Raw genomic sequence first — 17,675 nt, 5'->3', positions numbered from 1 at the left:
AGCTCTTACAGGAACTCAGACGCTAATGCTAACCGCTAACACTGCGATCCGTCAGATGCAGAAGTGCTGACTCCAGATTGTGTGTGTGTGGGGGGGGGTGTGATAAAGGTGGGTCAAAAGCCCTGCACAGCTCCAATGATGGCATGCAATGTAAGAGACAAACAAAATTTCAGTCCTCATCATTAAACAAACACATACACAGCAGAGTCTATGTGTGTGTGTGTGTTTTAAGCAGCGAATTCACCCACTCAAGGAAACACCAGCGAGACACGCAGATGAACATCTTCCTGAAATCTAATTAGATTAAAAATAGACAGCTGTCTGAAGGAGGACATAATAAGCACCCTAACCTCAAAATACATCTACATCTATCTGTTTTCCACCTCCTCGTCTGTCTGTGCATCCGCTGTTATCATTTCAAGTCAAGTACTGTAACGTGCTTAACAAAATCATAAATGAAAAGCAGCGTATGTCAGTCAGAAAACACTGTGTCCTCTGATCTGAAGACAGCTGTCGTTTCGGGGCACAGACAGCAAAAGGCTGTCACACTAACAAAAGCTGTGAACAGCCCAGAAGACTCCATGTGTTACCGAATACCGAGCACTGGTTTCCCCTGAGTCTCTCTCTCGCTCACACACACATGCACACACACACTGCGACAGACTGTGGGCTTCCTCCACTGGCGGGAGCTCCCACACTGCACTGCTTGCTAAGGACGTAGCTGCGGCTCTTTCTCTTCTGCTCACTGTCCTAAATATCCAGCAGATCTTTCTGTTCTTCGCCAAGTCTTAATATTCTATGTATGCATTCGGCAGACACTTCAATCCAAAGCAACTATGACAATCATGAGATTACCTGTGACAAGAGCATGATGTCTAACAAGCATCTTACAATCCAGGAACACATTACAAAATAAAGAAGTGCATGTTCGTAGCATATCATATAGTTTCAAAAATGACCTTGACCCTTCATCCTTGTGGCTCCAGACCTCAATTCAGACAAATGTCTAATGGGTTAACTTCAGAAAGTCATGACTATATGAAAAATCTCACTTTCACAGGAGGTCATGTGGATGCACGGTAGTGAAATGAGGTTGTACAAAACATGTTACAGATACATCCAGAACTAATATCACACTTGCACATGCATACATTCCAGTCTGAAAGCGTAAGTGATATGCCGCAAAGCTACTGAAAATTTCATCATCTACAGAGAGGAGAGCCAGAGAGACATGAAGATGTGGACAAGAGCTGCGGGGGAGGAGGAGGGGGGGTTCAGTAGTGGTAAAATTGGATATAGCATCACTGTTGCACTTAACTCCGAGTACATCCGATCTACTCTACGTCATTCAATGCACTTACTGTAAGGCCTCAAATGAACACCCATTCTAAATGCTATCTGACACTTCTCCACATTTATTCACATCTATCTATCTATCTGTCTGTACATATACTGTACATTTACTGTGTCTATCCAGTCATATCAATATGTAAATACACAACAAACAAAAAGCTCGTTCATTATAAAAAGTACTCAAGTATGCAAAAGACAATACAGAAAATAACTAAAGGTAAGGTACATACAGGCAGTGTTGGGGGTAACGCATTACAAGTAACGTGCATTACGTAATAATATTACTTTTCTGAAGTAATGAGTAAAGTAATGCATAACTTTTTACATTTGCAAGTTACTTTTAGTTTAATTAATTGGATAAAAAATATGTACTGAATTAAACTAAACATAGTCACATTATGCATTCTATGCATACACACCTTTGAGGGAACATTTTGAGTCAAAAACTGATATGGCAGGCCAGAGCTCAACATTTTTGTGACGAAATATGCATTTTCTGAATGCAGAACTTTTCAGTAATAAAAAACACCTGCAAGGCCTAATGGTGCATTCCCACCAGCCGCGGTAGATGCAGCAAAAACGCGCTATTCACGCATAGTTGGACGCTAGAACATTTCAGTTCACTCGCTTCATTCGCACGTGAAAGCTGCACGTGAAATTATAGTCATTTAAGACATTTCCGCGGAAATTCGCATCATGAGAAGGGCTTCTGCGACTCCCCTGAGACTCCGCCACTCCGCTCGCTTACTGTAATCACGTCATTACTACAGCAAGGTCCTGATTGGTTAATGTGGCGCGAGAATCCGCCGAAGTTCATGTTTTTTCAACTCACACGTTCACCAGTGGCAACGCTCAATTCGCGCCACACTTACCGCGTGAACCACCCTGCAGGATGCCTAATCGCCTCTTTGCATTGACTTAACATGTAAATCACTCGCGCTTGCCGCGTCTGGTGTAAACGCAGCATAAAAGAGATCAAGCCTCAGCCAAGAAAAAGTAACGCAAAGTATCTAAAAAGTAACGTAAGGATTACTTTTCATGAAAAGTAACTAAGTAACACAATAAGTTACTTTTTTGGGAGTAACTTAATATTGTAATGCATTACTTTTAAAAGTAACTTGCCCCAACACTGCATATAGGAATATGTGACTCTCCCTGTGAAACCCAGACTAAAGTCCCATCGTCTTATTTTAAGATGGGAGCATCAAAGTTTAATTTCACTCACTGATTTCACATTGATTTCAATCTTTGACAGTCTTACACGGTCAATATTAAAGATATCAAGGTTATATTTTCACAGAATGTTCTTTACATTATGTGAGAGGATTTTATGTAGAAAACACAAAAAGCTGGGTTTCATAGGCAGTGTCACATATAAGAAATGACGGGAAGGATCAAAAAAACTGATAACAGATATAGACAAAAGCAACTTCACAGTAAAAAATGACTTTCTTACTTAGTATTGTTGTCTTGTTTTCAGTAGAAGTATCAAAACATTCTTAAATCAAGATGTATTTTCTTGATGAGCATGACATAAGAAAATAAGTCTCGTTTTTAGGCAAAACGTATCAAATTTAAGCGAATTTGTGCTTAAAACAAGCAAAACAATCTGCCAATGGAATAAGATTTTTTTTCTTGAATTTACTTAATACAAGAAAAATTCAGCAAAAATGTCTTATTCCATTGGCAGATTTTTTTTACTTGTTTTAAGCACAAATTTCACTTAAATTTGATATGTTTTGTCTAAAAAAAAATTCTAAGGTCATTTGCTCATCAAGAAAATACATCTTGATTTAAGAATTTTTTTATATTTCTACTGAAAACAAGACAAAAATACTAAGTAAGAAAGCAATTTTTTGCAGTGTTCACTGCAAAAAATGATTTTCAAGAAAAGAATTCTTGTATTTTTGTCTTGTTTTCAGTAAAAATATCTAAAAATTCTTAAATAAAAATGCTTTTTCTTGATGAAAAACAACCAAAGAAAATAAGTCTAGTTTTTAGACCATAAATATAAAAATTTAAGTGATTTTGTGAATAAAACAAGCAAAAAAAATCTATTTTTACTTGAATTTTTCTAGAATTAAGTGTTTAAGAAGAATTTCAAGATTTCTTTGCTTACCCCATTGGCAGATTTTTTTGCTTGTTTTATGCACAAAATTACTTAAATTTGATATTTTTGGTCTAAAAACTAGACTTTTTTTCTTAGGTCATTCTGCTCATCAATAAAATACGTCTTGATTTAAGAATTTTTAGATATTTGTCCTGAAAATAAGACATTTTTTTTCTTGAAAATCATTTTTTGCAGTGTTCAACTTCAACTGCATTCTCTAGACGTCACACACCCACCTGGGGCAAACAGAAAGCTGCATTTAAATTTTACATTTATGCATTTGGCAGACGCTTTTATCCAAAGCGACTTACATTGCATTACAACACACACATTTTTATTACTATGTGTGTTCTCTGGGTTCGAACCCATAACCTTTTGGGTAAAGCAATGCTCCACCACTGAGCTATACATATTTCACATAATAACTGAATGGGCATCTCGGACACATCCCATATCTCACAAACATACACATGCAAAGTCAAGTGGCATAAGGGCTTTCTGCAGGTTTATACGCCCATGACATTCTGAATGGCTCTTTCACCCCACTACTCAAGGGACCAGCAGAACTGCAACTATGCACTTCTTCACTTCCTCCTCCCTTTCATCTCTTTTATTCACTTTAACTCCTTTCCACGATGCAAGAGCACTACTGTAAGCTTATGCAGTTATTGCCCCCTCGCACAGTAGAGAGACAACACAAAAAGATGATGTGAAATATATGGAAACGGTCATTCCAGGGATGAGGGATGACAAAGGCAAGGTACGAAAAACATGTTTCCTCTGCTTTTCTCATTTCCCCTTATCATATGAAACATGCTACACTCTGTCCAGTTATGTAACACACACCACTAGTGAGTACCAAGGACATGCTGATGCGGCTCCTTTACTCATGCACACACACACACACACACACACTACATTGAGGTTGAAGGTCATTTCAGAAGCAAGTACAGAAACAGAAAAGATAGAGATACAGAGAGTGACAGGGTACGTTTTTGCTGTTACAGTACCATTAAAAAAGCACAAGCGTATACACACTAGAACAAAGCTCCAAAGCACATCATCTAAACTTTCGCTGTCACTTGATAATAATTAAGAATGATTTAAACATTCAAGTACACACAAAGAAGCATAACCGCAATGAATAGGAAAATATTGTGAATTATTTGGTCACGCAGGCACGCACGCACGTACAAAAATACATTTTTTTTTGTAATTTCACATTAAAAACTATAGCATTAGCTGTTAACTATCAAACTTTGCAGCGCAAACTCAATTTTGACGACTTCCAACACATAAAACATCTAATGCTGAAGATGTTATAATAGGAAAAACTCAGCAAATAAAAGCCCATAGGTGGAAAAAACTCTGTTACTAACCAAATCTATGACTTCTGAATGACTTCTGAATTACCGAATAACTATTCCACCTATCTAGAATTCCCACCAGCCAATCCGCTTGTTAAGTCTGACGTCACGCAGCACTTCCGGGTCCAACCGATCTCAAATATCATAGGGAAATAACAAGAAAATCACGCTAATATAAAATCGCATCATAATGCAAAACTGCCAAAAACACCAGATCCTAATTATTATCTCCATAACAAAATCTGAGATGACCAGACATGGACTCATGGACGTGGATTTTTACGGATTATTAATATATTCCTGTCAGTATTTCTGTGAGCCTGGAGACTGCTGTGTATACTGAAAGTTTATAAAATTTTCTTAAATGTGTAATATGAATAAATAGTGCGCATATAGGCTGTTTAAACAATATCCTCTATTGAAATGAATGGAGGCTTGGACCCGGAAACAGTATTCCTTACGTCAACATGACTTAACAAGCAGATATAACTCTCTCTGCACATCCCCAAACCTTTCCACCACTCCCTGTTCTCTGGTTCTCCCAGAAGCTGGAGAGCGAAGCGTTTGGAACACCCTAGAGACCATATTCCACCCATCCAATGGAGGATGAGTTTTACCAGGGATGATACGGGACTCACTTTCTTGTTCATATAGTAGGGGTCAATGTCCTCCAGGGGCACGGCCAACATTTTCGAAGGGACATCCCCATAAATGAAGGGAACGCCCTTCCCCGCTTCCAAGTCGGTGTTGGGCTTAGGTTTGTTGTCGTCATCGTCGTCACGGTGACTGCTGTCAGATCTTGGCTTAACAGGCTTCTTCTTTTTCTCCTCAGCAATTCGCTTTTCGATGTTGGCCAACGACTCCGGGGTGAATTTTTTGAAGCTATCGGGGCCTGGAGGTGCGAGCAGCTGCGCGGCCATATTGTCATCCTGCAGCAGAGTCCTCTTTATTTAGAAGCCATTCAGGACAGCCAGCTCTAGTAAGAGGAGGGGAGAGGCAGGCACCCAGACAGATGTACATAGGGAACAATGACAAAAGAAAAAGAACAGATGTTATAATTTTGTAAAGTTCACAAATTACTAAAAAAAAGACTTACGAACACAACAAACATAAAATTGTTCTTGATTTTTTATGTTAGCGTGTGTTGTTAGTTGATATTTTAGTGGGCCCTGTTATTCGTCATCCTCTTTTGCAGTTCTCTCTCTTGTTGTTTTCTTACTCTTACACACACACACATTCATTACATCCATTAAGAAGTAGATGACCAAGCAGAATAATACCAAATGCGCTGCAGCACTAAAGGCTCAACCTGTACGTGTGTGCCTGAGTAAGAGGGAGAAAGAGAGAGCGTACATTAGTGGGAAAGGTCATAAATGTATTACTGCCCTATCAACCCTCGAAGATGACCTGGATTATCTAACTAACATTCTAGCAACTAGCAGTCCACAATGTGGTCAAGCATATTCAATGAAGTCATTTTACAGATAAACAGATATATGTAATTGCACTAAACATACTAAAATCTCCATAGTTGATCCAGTTTGTGGATCATTTATTACAGAAATGTCCCATTTAAAGCCAGACTTATTTTTTCATTAGCTGGTTTAGACCATAAACATTATAAACCATTTTAAAAACACCAACTTTGGTGCCAAGTTATACATGTAGTTTCACTTGATTTCATATCTTATATGAGCACATTCACATGTAAAAGCCATGATGTGCATTTGTGTACCTGATAATTATCACGTTGTGGGGACCAATTGTCCACACAAAGGTAGGAATACCAGTATTTTTGTGACCTTGTGAAGAAACAAGCTTATAAATCAAACAGAATGATGTTTCTTGAAAATGTGAAGTAGCAGAAGGGTTTCTGTGATGGTTGGGGTTAGGGAATGGGGCAGGTAAGGGGAATAGAATATACAGTTTGTATGGTATAAAATGCATTACATCTATGAAATGTCCCCACAAAACATGGAAACCAGAATGTGTGTGTTCGTGCGTGTGAAATCCTGTTTCCTTCTGAATAATATGGAAGAAAACTACACACTCTTTGGTACAAACTGCAAAGATATAACGTGTTATGCCATCTCATTAAAAACAACTTTGGGCAGTGAATACAGAAAACAAACAATATACTGTGCCCTTATGTCAATTATGTTTGGAAAAGAAAAAGAACACAGAAAGTCTAAACTTGGGCCCACATACAGCTGCCATGAAAACATCATCAAACAAACTCTTTACTTCAAAAAAATCAGAAGTTTTTACACCGGCACTCTTTTCTTAGCATATCATTAAGATGATATTTTTTCACTAAGCTTTCAGCAACTTTGGCTTTGTCCATGAAGTACAATCTGATTTAAAATGATTTATGACGTGGTGCATAAAAACCCTGAATGACATCAGTACTGCTTGCTCAAACTCTTCAGTCTTTCAGGTGTGTGTCGCAGACTTAGTTCCAACCCTATAGGCTTATCGAAACTGGGCTATTACTTTTCCAGAATGTCATCCTGCAAGCCTGTCCCACATTTACACTCTTTAGTGACCAAACTTGATACACAATTGATCCTTTTCAGGGAAGCATTTTTTTTTAAAGCATATGGGCATAATGTCCAAAGACATTTCGAAAAAGCACACAATCTTTCCCTCATGTTCTTTTCTGATAAGTGCATCATCCCAATCACATGTCAACTAAGTGTTATATGACAAATCTGTTGTCTTCTTAAGCATAAGCAAATTCTGGATTTTTTTATGATGTCCAACGCTGAATCCCTGTTCTCTATATCCTTAATGACAACGTGTGTTAATTATTTATAACCAAAAAACTGATTCAGTTAAGTCAGCACGGGCCAGATCAATAGTAAAGTGCTCACGACCACGTGACATAATATGTAAGGCGACTGCTTGGCCGTTTAAATACAGAGGCATCAGCTAAAACGAAAATGAAATTTCCTTATCAAAGATGAACTGTTTGTGGGAATGAAACAGAAAATAAACAGTATGACGTGCCTTTTTTAGTTACACGAGGGTTTTGACCATCCCAAAAGCCTCCTTTCAGAGCTACAGTGGAAACGCCTCACCTCAAGGTGATACATAAACGACACGCTGTGTCAGAGAGACAGGCCCTGATAATCATATCCACAATGACCTTAAAACGCTTATGGTTTCCTATCAAATATTATGGAAATGACTTTTAAATGTACATTTTTGTTATTTTCAACTGCCTCGATGAAAGGTTGAGCATTAGCAAAGTAAAACAAAAATCTATCGGATAACATTCTGTGGTAAATGATCGATGCCAGTAGACAGGTATGCTACTTACATGCCTGAAAAGCAAAGTCATTGCTCACTCTCATGCCCGTTCAAATGTAAATCCCAGTTCCGTCGTGAAGATTCATACATATTCCCGTTTTTGCCAGGAAAAATATGTCGTTTGTTTTAGGAAGTGTCTAATAACCGGTAAAAGTCCACTGGCGTTGAGACACTGCCGTCCGTTACTTGACTCCTCAGTAGCGCTGTTCTTTTCAGTACCGCTTGGCGCGAGCAGACGCGTGTCCTCTAGTCTAGGTGATAAAAAATCCAGAAGCTGCCTCAACAAACCATCAAATATCCTGACTGTTATATCTTTCTCGTATTTGATTCTGTGTCTTTAAATGATAGTGAATGTATGCCTACTGGTAGGCTACTAATGTTCGGTCGCTGTACATTGGGGGGGGGGGGGGGGTTGAACTGTCACGAGGACCCTCCCCTCAGCCTGTCCCGTGTGCAGTAGAAAGGCCATAAAATTGCTTTAATAACCATCTCTTTTAAACCAAAACAAATAAAAGCAGAGCAGGCTTTCACGTTTAACTGCAAATTTGTCATTTATTTGCAATTTCCAATGTATGTTCTGTCCAGTAACAGACAGACAGGTAATAAACGTATTTATAAATGCAATTTAAAAATATTTTGTGATTCTATAATCACACTTATCTGGTTTGCTTTCTATTGATTCCCTATATGAATCCAATTCTTACGTATTTTTAACACTTTAGTTTCTTACAAGCTTGTGCATCTAATGCACTAAAAACTCTGGATACCGATCAGTATCCAAGTTTGTTTGTGATAATTATGACATCTGTATGTTCACGCGTGGGCCCCACGCTCTCTACTGAAATACTGCAGTGGAGCTGAGCTCGTGTGAAGGCACGAGCCAGCGAATCAACCTGTGAAATATAAGTCATTACTCCAAAATCTCAACCTCACCGACGACTCAGATAGCCGTGCCTGTAATGCTTTTCAATAGAGAGCTTCTATTCTGCAAGGTTTAATATGATTTTTATTTGAACACTTGGTAACATTTGGGACTCCTGTCCGCTTCAGCACCACACCCGTACAGGCTTACCGTCCTCCCTCTGGTTTAACCCGCAACACCGCACACGGTGAGACACATCATTTACGAGCAAAGGAGAACGGCAAATCCCGTTATAACGACGAAAACGTAAACGCACCCATTCTAGGGAGTCCAGCCCAAATAAGTATGGCGAGGGTGACTCGAAGGGAGGGGGAATGCAGGCGCAAGGGGACATAAAACTGCCACATTAGTGATTTTGACATGTTACGTTGCAACGCACTGTCACAAATTTCATCTGAATGCTTACTATACCGTCATGCGTCAGTCTGTGTTTTCGCGAGGTAAAGAAATCAATACAATAAAGTTTGCGGAGGTCCACTTGCCTGTCCCATCCTATGCGTATATTCTACATTTCGATACAGACACTCTCATGTTATGTTTTCGGCGCCAGGCCAACACCCTCATTTACCTCAGTCAGACTTTGCATACGATTCATTTGGCCAGCATTGTAACTGTTAGGCGTATAAATTGGTCTTTTCGTGCATTTTCTGCAGCAAGTCTATCCACATCTGCGAGCAGAAAAGATGCTGAGCGAGAGAGACCGCTCTGCGGCAGATGAGTCCAGGTACGAGGCACGCTCAGAATGGGTTATAAACACCTGACAAAAATAAAACGCTGGCGCTGTAGACAAGATAAAGTCTACTTACTTTTTCCGCATTAAGGGCGATCCATGTAGATACTGCGTGACTAAGGATGCTTAAAAGACCCAGGAGAAACTGCGGATGTCGCCATATTGTTGCCGCTATCTTCCTTCCCAGTGCGTACGGCTAGCCTGCATAATTGATGACTCTCAGCAAATTGTTAGGGAGCGTCTGCAAGTACCCTACTTCCGACTTCCGTACTGACCGAGGGAACGCTGCAACGTAAGCAAAACGGCGCTGAAAGGGAATATCAATCACAATGTTAGCTTAATTGACCACACAAAAATACCTAATCTTTAAACTTTTAGAAATAAATTGTCTTCAAATTGTCTCAGATTTAAATCTAACAATTAAATTTGGACTGTTAATTAATGACCAATTAATTGATTAATTCTACTATAGGTGGAATAAAAAAATATTTAATTTAATCAGTTCCAAAATTAGCTGACCATGTAACAATGAATAGCTGTAGTTATGCAAATTTTAATATGTAAAAAGTTCTTCAGATGCTAATATTTTATTTGTAGTTTTTTCATTCTACATAATCCTATAGGCTACACTTAAACAAAATATTGTCAGGTTGTTTTAACCCATGTTTGGGTAAAATATAGACAAACCTATCCATAATGCTGGGTTGTGCCATCCCATAGTTTTGTAAAATATGGACATTTTCAAGGTAAATTAATTTACCCAACTTTTGGTTGAACATATCCAGCAGGTTTTAGAGTAAAATGCTAGATTGTTTCAACCCATAAAAAGGGTAAAATATTGACAAACCCAATAACTACCAACTGAGAATTCGTCCATATTTTAACTAGTCATCATGGGTTGAAAAACCCAGCTTTATTCCAAGGTGTAACACACTGTGAAATTTCAATATTTCTACTTCAGCACACATTCATTTCATTTCAAATGACCTCTGATCAACTGTAATCGTTTCAACATACAAACATGTTACACGTAAACTTTCTTGGGGTTTTGCCTTATTTGAAATGTTTTCAACAAAAAATTTTTTAAACATTTTAAATTTTGAGGTCAAACACAGAATTACCAGTGATATTGAAAGCATATTGAGGAACTGGGGCCAAAAATAATAAAATAAAATGGTTAGAAAATTAGTTCAAGTTTCAATGAAATATTTGTTGTTTTGAGTAAAGTGGTCAGAATGGCTTGGTCATTGTATGTACTTGTCGGGTTGATTCACGTGGGGTGGCTGGTTGAGATGAAACAAATGGTAGGTGATCTAATCCTGTTAGACAGTGCAATAAGCCTTAGACTTTTACCCTACTGCCAACTCCTCCTTCTGGGCCACCTGAGCATCTTTTGTAGTCTTCACTGATGAGCATCAAGTGGATGAAGCTTTGCTGTGCAATGTGCCACAAGCCGCTGTGTTTGGGCACTGTCCTTGGTGCTGAAGTTCCACTTTGAATTTGATCCAAATGGGGCAGTGACGTCTTAACATGATCTTGCATGCCGGGCCCGATATAATTGAAATTACCAGAGCGCAATATTATTATTTTGCTCAAGGTGTAAAGATTTGTAGGTTCTAGATAGGTTTGCAAGTAATACAGGAGCTCAGAGCTTCTTAAGATATTACTGTAAACCTTATCCTATTAAGTAAGCTTTAGTGACCATGGAGGACTTTAGGAATTAGTGCCTTTTTTAAGACAGGCTGATAGTTAGACAGACAGAAGCATTCGCTTAAAGTCACCACATAGGATAAACTGTAATGGGGAAATTGGACCGGGCAATGATTCTTTATACACGGACGCCACCTGTAGGCATATTGTCCAAATTGTATGCACTCAGATGTAGGCATGGTAGTCACATGGTATTCGTAGCAACTCCCCTTTCGTTTATGAGAAGAAGCTGTCAGTGCTGCAGGTTTGTTGTTAAAAAATGACGTTTTTCATGCACGCCTGCGCTTTCTTCGTTAAAATTATTACCTTACCGCTTCACGTAGCAGAAACGGTCGGACTTTTGTCTTTCTACAAACGCGTGTTTCCTTTTATCGTGTCTAAATGTGCGGCTTCGTACAATGACAAAATGAACGACAAGAAAAGGGAATTATTTCGAAACTTGTCAAAATTTTACCCAACGAACGGGCCTCTGCGGATCTTGGAGGTGGGCTGTGGATCCGGGGCGAACTTTGAGTACTACCCGACTGGCTGCAAACTTACATGCATCGACCCGAACCCACATTTCCGAAGCTATCTGGAGAAAAGTATGGCGAAGAACGACCACCTCGTGTATGACAGCTTCGTTGTCGCTTCAGGCGAGAATCTACAAGGAGTGGAGGACAACTCGGTGGATGTTGTGGTGAGCACACTGGTTCTGTGCTCAGTTAAGGATGTTCACAAGGTTCTGGATGAGACGAAAAGAGTTCTCAGGCCCGTAAGTTGATCACAGACAGTAAATCAACATGTGTCCAGGGCCAGTAATCTGGTGTATTTCTATTAATAACATCAAAACATGAAAACACAGTTGTGTTACAACTCCCTGCCCTTATTAAAAACTGACATTCACTGACATTTCATTTTTTGACAGTCAGTCCAACGCATATTATTATATAACTGTCAATGCTCTTAAGCACAGATAGATAACGCAACAGATATAGCTGACATCTTACAAAGTACATATTTGATTTGATACATGTAATCCCATTAGAAACACATGTCATTATGCAAAGTATTACTGGTTTAAAGTGCTTTAAATACTGAAACACTAAGGAAAACCTATACTTAAACCACATACAATTGAGTCAAAGATGTATACGTTCTTCACAGAGTGTTATTTTTTATCTTCTTCAGGGTGGAGCATTTTTCTTTATGGAGCATGTGGTATCTGACCCCTCAAGCTGGATTTACTTTTTTCAGCATGTTCTACAGCCTTTATGGTAATATGGAAATACCTATAATAAACCTATTTATAAGATCACCCTTACATTAACCCTTACATAAAAATAAGGTGCTTTCTGTAGGGGATTTTCCAGTAGATTGGGACACTGTTCCAATTTTCCTGAATCAACCCTACTGTGGATATCAGAAATGTACCGTGTCAAGTTTTGGTAAATTTAGAGCCTGATGTTAGACTTTATAACATTGGTTGGTGAAAAGCTATATCTGCACTGTAAAAAGTGAAAGTTGGATCTTCTTAAACAAATTACTTCAATTTGTAAGACCCTTAGCAGTCCTAAAAGGGCTAAAAGGACACAAATTGTACCCACTGTACTGATTGTATCTTAAAACAGTTTGCATTATTCGAATCACAAGAATTTCAGCTTTCCAAAGATATGTGACATGTTTAGCTTTTTGTTTTTGGGTTGTTGTATTTGATGAAGTTTTCTATCAAATAATGCAGTGTCCATCTCACGGTAAAAAAAATGGTGCTATATAGCACCAAAAGTGGTTCTTTGCTCGTAATGATAGAAGAACCGTTTTTAGTGCCATATAGAACCGGTGAAACACCTGTGAAGCACCTGTGTAGAACCACATAGTGCCATGTAGAACCATATTTGGTGCTATAGTGGTGCTATATGGCCCCCATATGGTTATACACAGGTGCTTTACTGTTGCTAAATGTCACTAAAAACGGTTCTTCTATGATTACGAGCAAATAACCACTTTTGGTGCTATATAGCACTGTTTGTTTTTAGAGTGTACATTGGAATTTAAAAGAATTAAATAAGTTTTGTCCAGTGAAATTTTACACTTAAAGTGAGAAAAATTAAGGTGAAAAACTTTTAAAATTACTTAAATTGGTAACACCTAAAAAAATTAAGCTATTTTACTTCAAGTGAAAAAAAATCACTTTTTAGTTTACAATTTAAGTCATTTTAATTTAATCCATCTTTCACTTTTACAGTGTGTACAAATTATTCAAAAATACAGGACCAAGCTGGAAAAAGAGTGTTCGTTCTATATTTCATAAGCTATTTTTGATGCTTATCACTTATACAGTATTGAAGTTTGAGATGCATGCTGATAAGAAAGGAATAACTAACTAATAAAGGAATAAGAAATACTTAACAGAGAGAATGCAGAACTATCTTTTAGAGATAACACATGTTAATAATAATGCAGAGTGTGTGTACTGAAATTAAAAGCGCTATATCTTTATATTTAAATCTATGTTTGTTAGGTACTATTTTGGGGATGGTTGTGAGACAACTCGTGCCACTTGGAAGGATCTTGAGGCAGCTGGCTTTTCAGACCTGCAGCTACGCCACATTCATCCTCCTCTGTTTTTCTTGGTCAGACCTCACATTGTTGGTTATGCCATAAAATAATGAATGTGGATTTTGACAAAAGGGAAACTTCTCAAGTGTATATTCATTATCTAGGATTGTTTAATTAATCCAATGTTTTATTGTTTTGTTTTAGAAATATAATTTTGTATCAAAGAGTAAAACAGTTAATACCAAGACTGTGTTATGTGTTTTGTTATACCTGTATACTGTTTACACATTTAGATAGGTGCAAAGTTTCTTTCAAGGAGTCACGTGACTCAGCAGCGTATTTGCAATGACTCCAGGATTTAAAAAAAAAAATGCCATAAGCAACTTTCATAAATTGTAAGAACAAGTACAGAACAACAACAGTAAAACAATAATTAATGAATAATTAACATTAAAACAAAAGCCATAGGAAGATTTAAATGTTTTTTTCTTTTTTGTGCCTTTAGTAGACATATTCTAAAATAGACACTTTTCCAAAATTCATACACTAGAGACGGTTGAGTGGATGCAAAGTTTAAGTGCATATTGCATAGTATGTTATTTGGGACACAGCTTACCATTTGCCTACTTACACTATGCCCTAATAATATATACTGTTTTTGTGTTGGCAAAAGTACTTACTTTTGAGTGCAGAGCGAAAGAGTATGCTGACATGCAAACGCTAAACGGAAGTGACGACTGTGTCCTGGAAGACGCTGTGATCCTTAAGAGATACAAACAACAGAATACAACTCATCTTTGAGTATTTTAAGCATTTCGTCATTCATTATTTGTTGGAAAGCCTGTCCACGCCCTCTGCAGGTGGACGGCGATACTGCAGTTTGATATCGGTTAAGTGAGTGTTACTGTGTTTTGATGTCTGTTTAGAAAGGCAGCAGAATTTTAAGTTGTTCTCTTACATCATTTTGTATGGATTGTGAGGAAAAAGTGAGTATATGCTGATTTCACGCAACAGCTATCGTGAAATCGAAACGAGGCTCTTGTGGAAAGAAACCCAGAAGTAGCACATGAGAGTTGTGTATGCGGTGTAGGCGCTGTCCCAAATGGCCACTTCATGTGGACTTTTGGTCTCTTGGCCGTAAATTGTGCGTGCTTGCTTAGTCTAGGGGTCCGTAGGGTCTCCCATCTGTAATTTTTACGCTTCGAAGTGTGCTCATCAGCGCCCCCTTGATGCGGTCTTCTTCGAAGCCCGCACTGCAGCAGGCTTCGTGCTCTCTACCCAACCCGGAAGTCCTTGCAAAAGAGTAATCAGACCAATCAGACGATGGCAGGGAGGAGTTCACACTGACCGGTATCTTCTCTTCGTATTTTTGGTGTGAAGGTCGAGTCTGTCCCAAAATACGACTCTGGTTCACCCACGTGGACTTGCATCAAGGGTCCCTATAGTGGGCACTACATGATGTCATCAAAGTGTGGACTCTGAGGAGGACCACAAGTCCGGAGTGTGCCATTTGGGACAGGGCATTTGTCTTTACCATAGATATGTATAAAGGCTAGATGTGTAACAGCAGAGTCTTTAATGTCATCACCTGGCGGCCATCTTACCACAGGCAGCTTGCTCACTCGTAGCATTGAGTTTCAATGGTGCAGGTACTTTTAAATGAACATAACTTGCTCAATTTTCAAACGGTTTGGTCAGTGGTGTAGTCTACGTGATACGCAGGTATACGCCGTATACCCACTAGAAATGGTCAAGGATTTCCGTATACCCACTAAAAATAGCGCGAGGATGCGTAACAGCATGGTTTTGTGACATATTTTTAAACTTTTAGTCATAATATAGATGTGAAGCACTGATCATTAGCATGCTACACTTGCCACTTTAGCGGGTTGAAATACATATTAGGCTATATACTTCCTGCCGAACTGCGCGATCCGATCGGCGTATGAATTTCTATGAAATCAAATTACTATAGTGACGCGAAAGTAACTGGGGAGCAGACTGGTGTGGCGCCACAGGCGAGTGACAGCAAAGCACCGCGAGAGCGACTCCAGTTATCACATGGAGAAATCTGCTTTGAATCGCTCTCGCGGTACTTTGACATCACCAAGAGGTCTGCTTAGCGCCAAATGAAGTCGAACCTGCAGTGTAGCTGCTCACGCGACACTGAGAAGTGAACGAGTGAAGCAGTGCTGCAACATAAAATCCATAGAGCTTACAACGCACATGTGAGTACAACATTTAAATCTTCAGTCCAGTTTATTACTTTATCTGGAGGTAAGGCTCCAAATGCAATAAAATAAGCCCGTGATAATATCCTGATGGTTTTTAGCTGCCTTCAGTTCCTCTGCATGTTTGCTTGTGCTTCACAGTGTTAAACTTTCCTTCTCTGTGTTCATTTATATATCTACGTTCAAGATCATCTTGACAAGATGTATATGATCTTAAACTTCTGTGAGGAAATTCATGTCTGCGTTGATGTTCAGTTTAGACTTGCAAATTTTAGGCTACAGGATGGTCTTGTAATAATAATTAAGTATAAGCCTATTTTAATTTTTAGACAATGCTTATATTATATGCAAAAAATAAGCTTTAATATCAATGACTATGCAAATTATAGTTAATTCATGGTCATCTTAAATGTGTATTAATTAAAAACATATAGTTGTCAGATAATATCTATTGAAACAGTGAATATTTTTTTCTCCTTCAATGCATGTGTTTGCCACGGATTGAAGATTGTAAACAGTTTATTTAATTTTAATTAACAGTTAAGTAACTTTTGTTCCTGAGTTAGATGTTGATTAACACTAAACCAGTCTAAAAATCAGTCCAGTTTCCCAAGCTGTAAACCCATTGGCTCTAAAGTCTTTTTTTCTTATAATAAACTGACATGTTGAGAACACATTCAGTTTATGTGTTTATGAGTACACTTTCAGAATGCTCTAAGTTACATGAATATCTTTACTGTATGCATCTGTGAGTGTGGTGGTGCTTATGAGGTGTCGCGCTAGGACGAGTGAGCATAAGGGTGAGAGGGAAAAATCACAGTATACTCACTACAAAAATCTAGACTACACCACTGGGTTTGGTTTCTTACAAACGTCATTAACGTGGCCGTTAAGCTATGCTAAAAGTGCTAGCACCAGACCCGGAGATCAGTTTTCCAAAACGGATAAGAATACATTTTTAAGTCTAGGGGGCTGGAAAATTAGCTTATTTCCACAAAAGTGGAATGTCCCTTTAAACCCAGGAGGACACTTAAGAGGAATCACAGGAATGACATGGTGTGACTTTTTTGTCAAAACCAGAACTGACTTCCACCTGGAAATCATTCACTTTGATGGAGAGAAATAGGAGTCAGTAAAAACTAAGTTGGACTAGCTGCCCAACCTGTGCTTGTAAACCCAGGAATACCACACACACTTACTTCTAACAAACATGCAATCCACACATTAGATAAGTATTAAGTAAATAATTGTACAGTTTTAGAACAACTCATTTTTACATTAAAGAAACTTAAATTTTACTAATTGTTCAAAATATAGTTTCATTTAAAAATGAACTTAAATGTATATTGTCTCAAGTATGAAAAAAACTGTTTTAGAACCAGTCATATTTACATTGAATAAT

At 38.3% G+C, this 17,675-nt stretch overlaps 2 protein-coding genes across 5 annotated transcripts in view; one reads left to right on the top strand and one right to left on the bottom strand.

The window, feature by feature from the left end:
* The window catches only part of scn8ab (sodium channel, voltage gated, type VIII, alpha subunit b), a 61,693-nt gene extending 51,688 nt beyond the window's left edge, over positions 1-10,005 (bottom strand). For all 4 annotated transcript variants that reach the window (XM_065272727.2, XM_065272729.2, XM_065272726.2 and 1 more), the window contains exons 1-2: positions 9,871-10,005; positions 5,469-5,806 (exon numbers count right to left, since the gene is read on the bottom strand). In XM_065272727.2, coding sequence (XP_065128799.1) covers positions 5,469-5,750 — 282 coding nt within the window. In that variant the 5' untranslated portion in view covers positions 5,751-5,806; positions 9,871-10,005. The remainder of the gene's footprint in view (positions 1-5,468; positions 5,807-9,870) is intronic.
* A 1,693-nt stretch (positions 10,006-11,698) lies between these two features.
* LOC135746264 (thiol S-methyltransferase TMT1A-like) lies at positions 11,699-14,287 on the top strand. The gene is made up of 3 exons (XM_065264883.2): positions 11,699-12,258; positions 12,675-12,760; positions 14,005-14,287. The coding sequence occupies exons 1-3, from the start codon at positions 11,764-11,766 to the stop codon at positions 14,150-14,152; spliced, it is 729 nt and encodes a 242-aa protein (XP_065120955.2). The 5' UTR covers positions 11,699-11,763; the 3' UTR covers positions 14,153-14,287.
* The last annotated feature ends 3,388 nt before the right edge of the window (positions 14,288-17,675 follow it).

Source organism: Paramisgurnus dabryanus, chromosome 7 (assembly GCF_030506205.2).
Source record: "Paramisgurnus dabryanus chromosome 7, PD_genome_1.1, whole genome shotgun sequence".
NCBI lineage: Eukaryota > Metazoa > Chordata > Actinopteri > Cypriniformes > Cobitidae > Paramisgurnus > Paramisgurnus dabryanus.
This window is presented reverse-complemented; position numbering and strand designations above follow the sequence as displayed.

Coding starts and splice junctions, on each gene's coding strand:
- LOC135746264 (XM_065264883.2), top strand. CDS start 11,764: ATGACGTTTTTCATGCACGCCTGCGCTTTCTTCGTTAAAATTATTACC. Junction 12,259..12,674: donor CGAAAAGAGTTCTCAGGCCC/GTAAGTTGATCA, acceptor TATCTTCTTCAG/GGTGGAGCATTTTTCTTTAT. Junction 12,761..14,004: donor CATGTTCTACAGCCTTTATG/GTAATATGGAAA, acceptor TATGTTTGTTAG/GTACTATTTTGGGGATGGTT.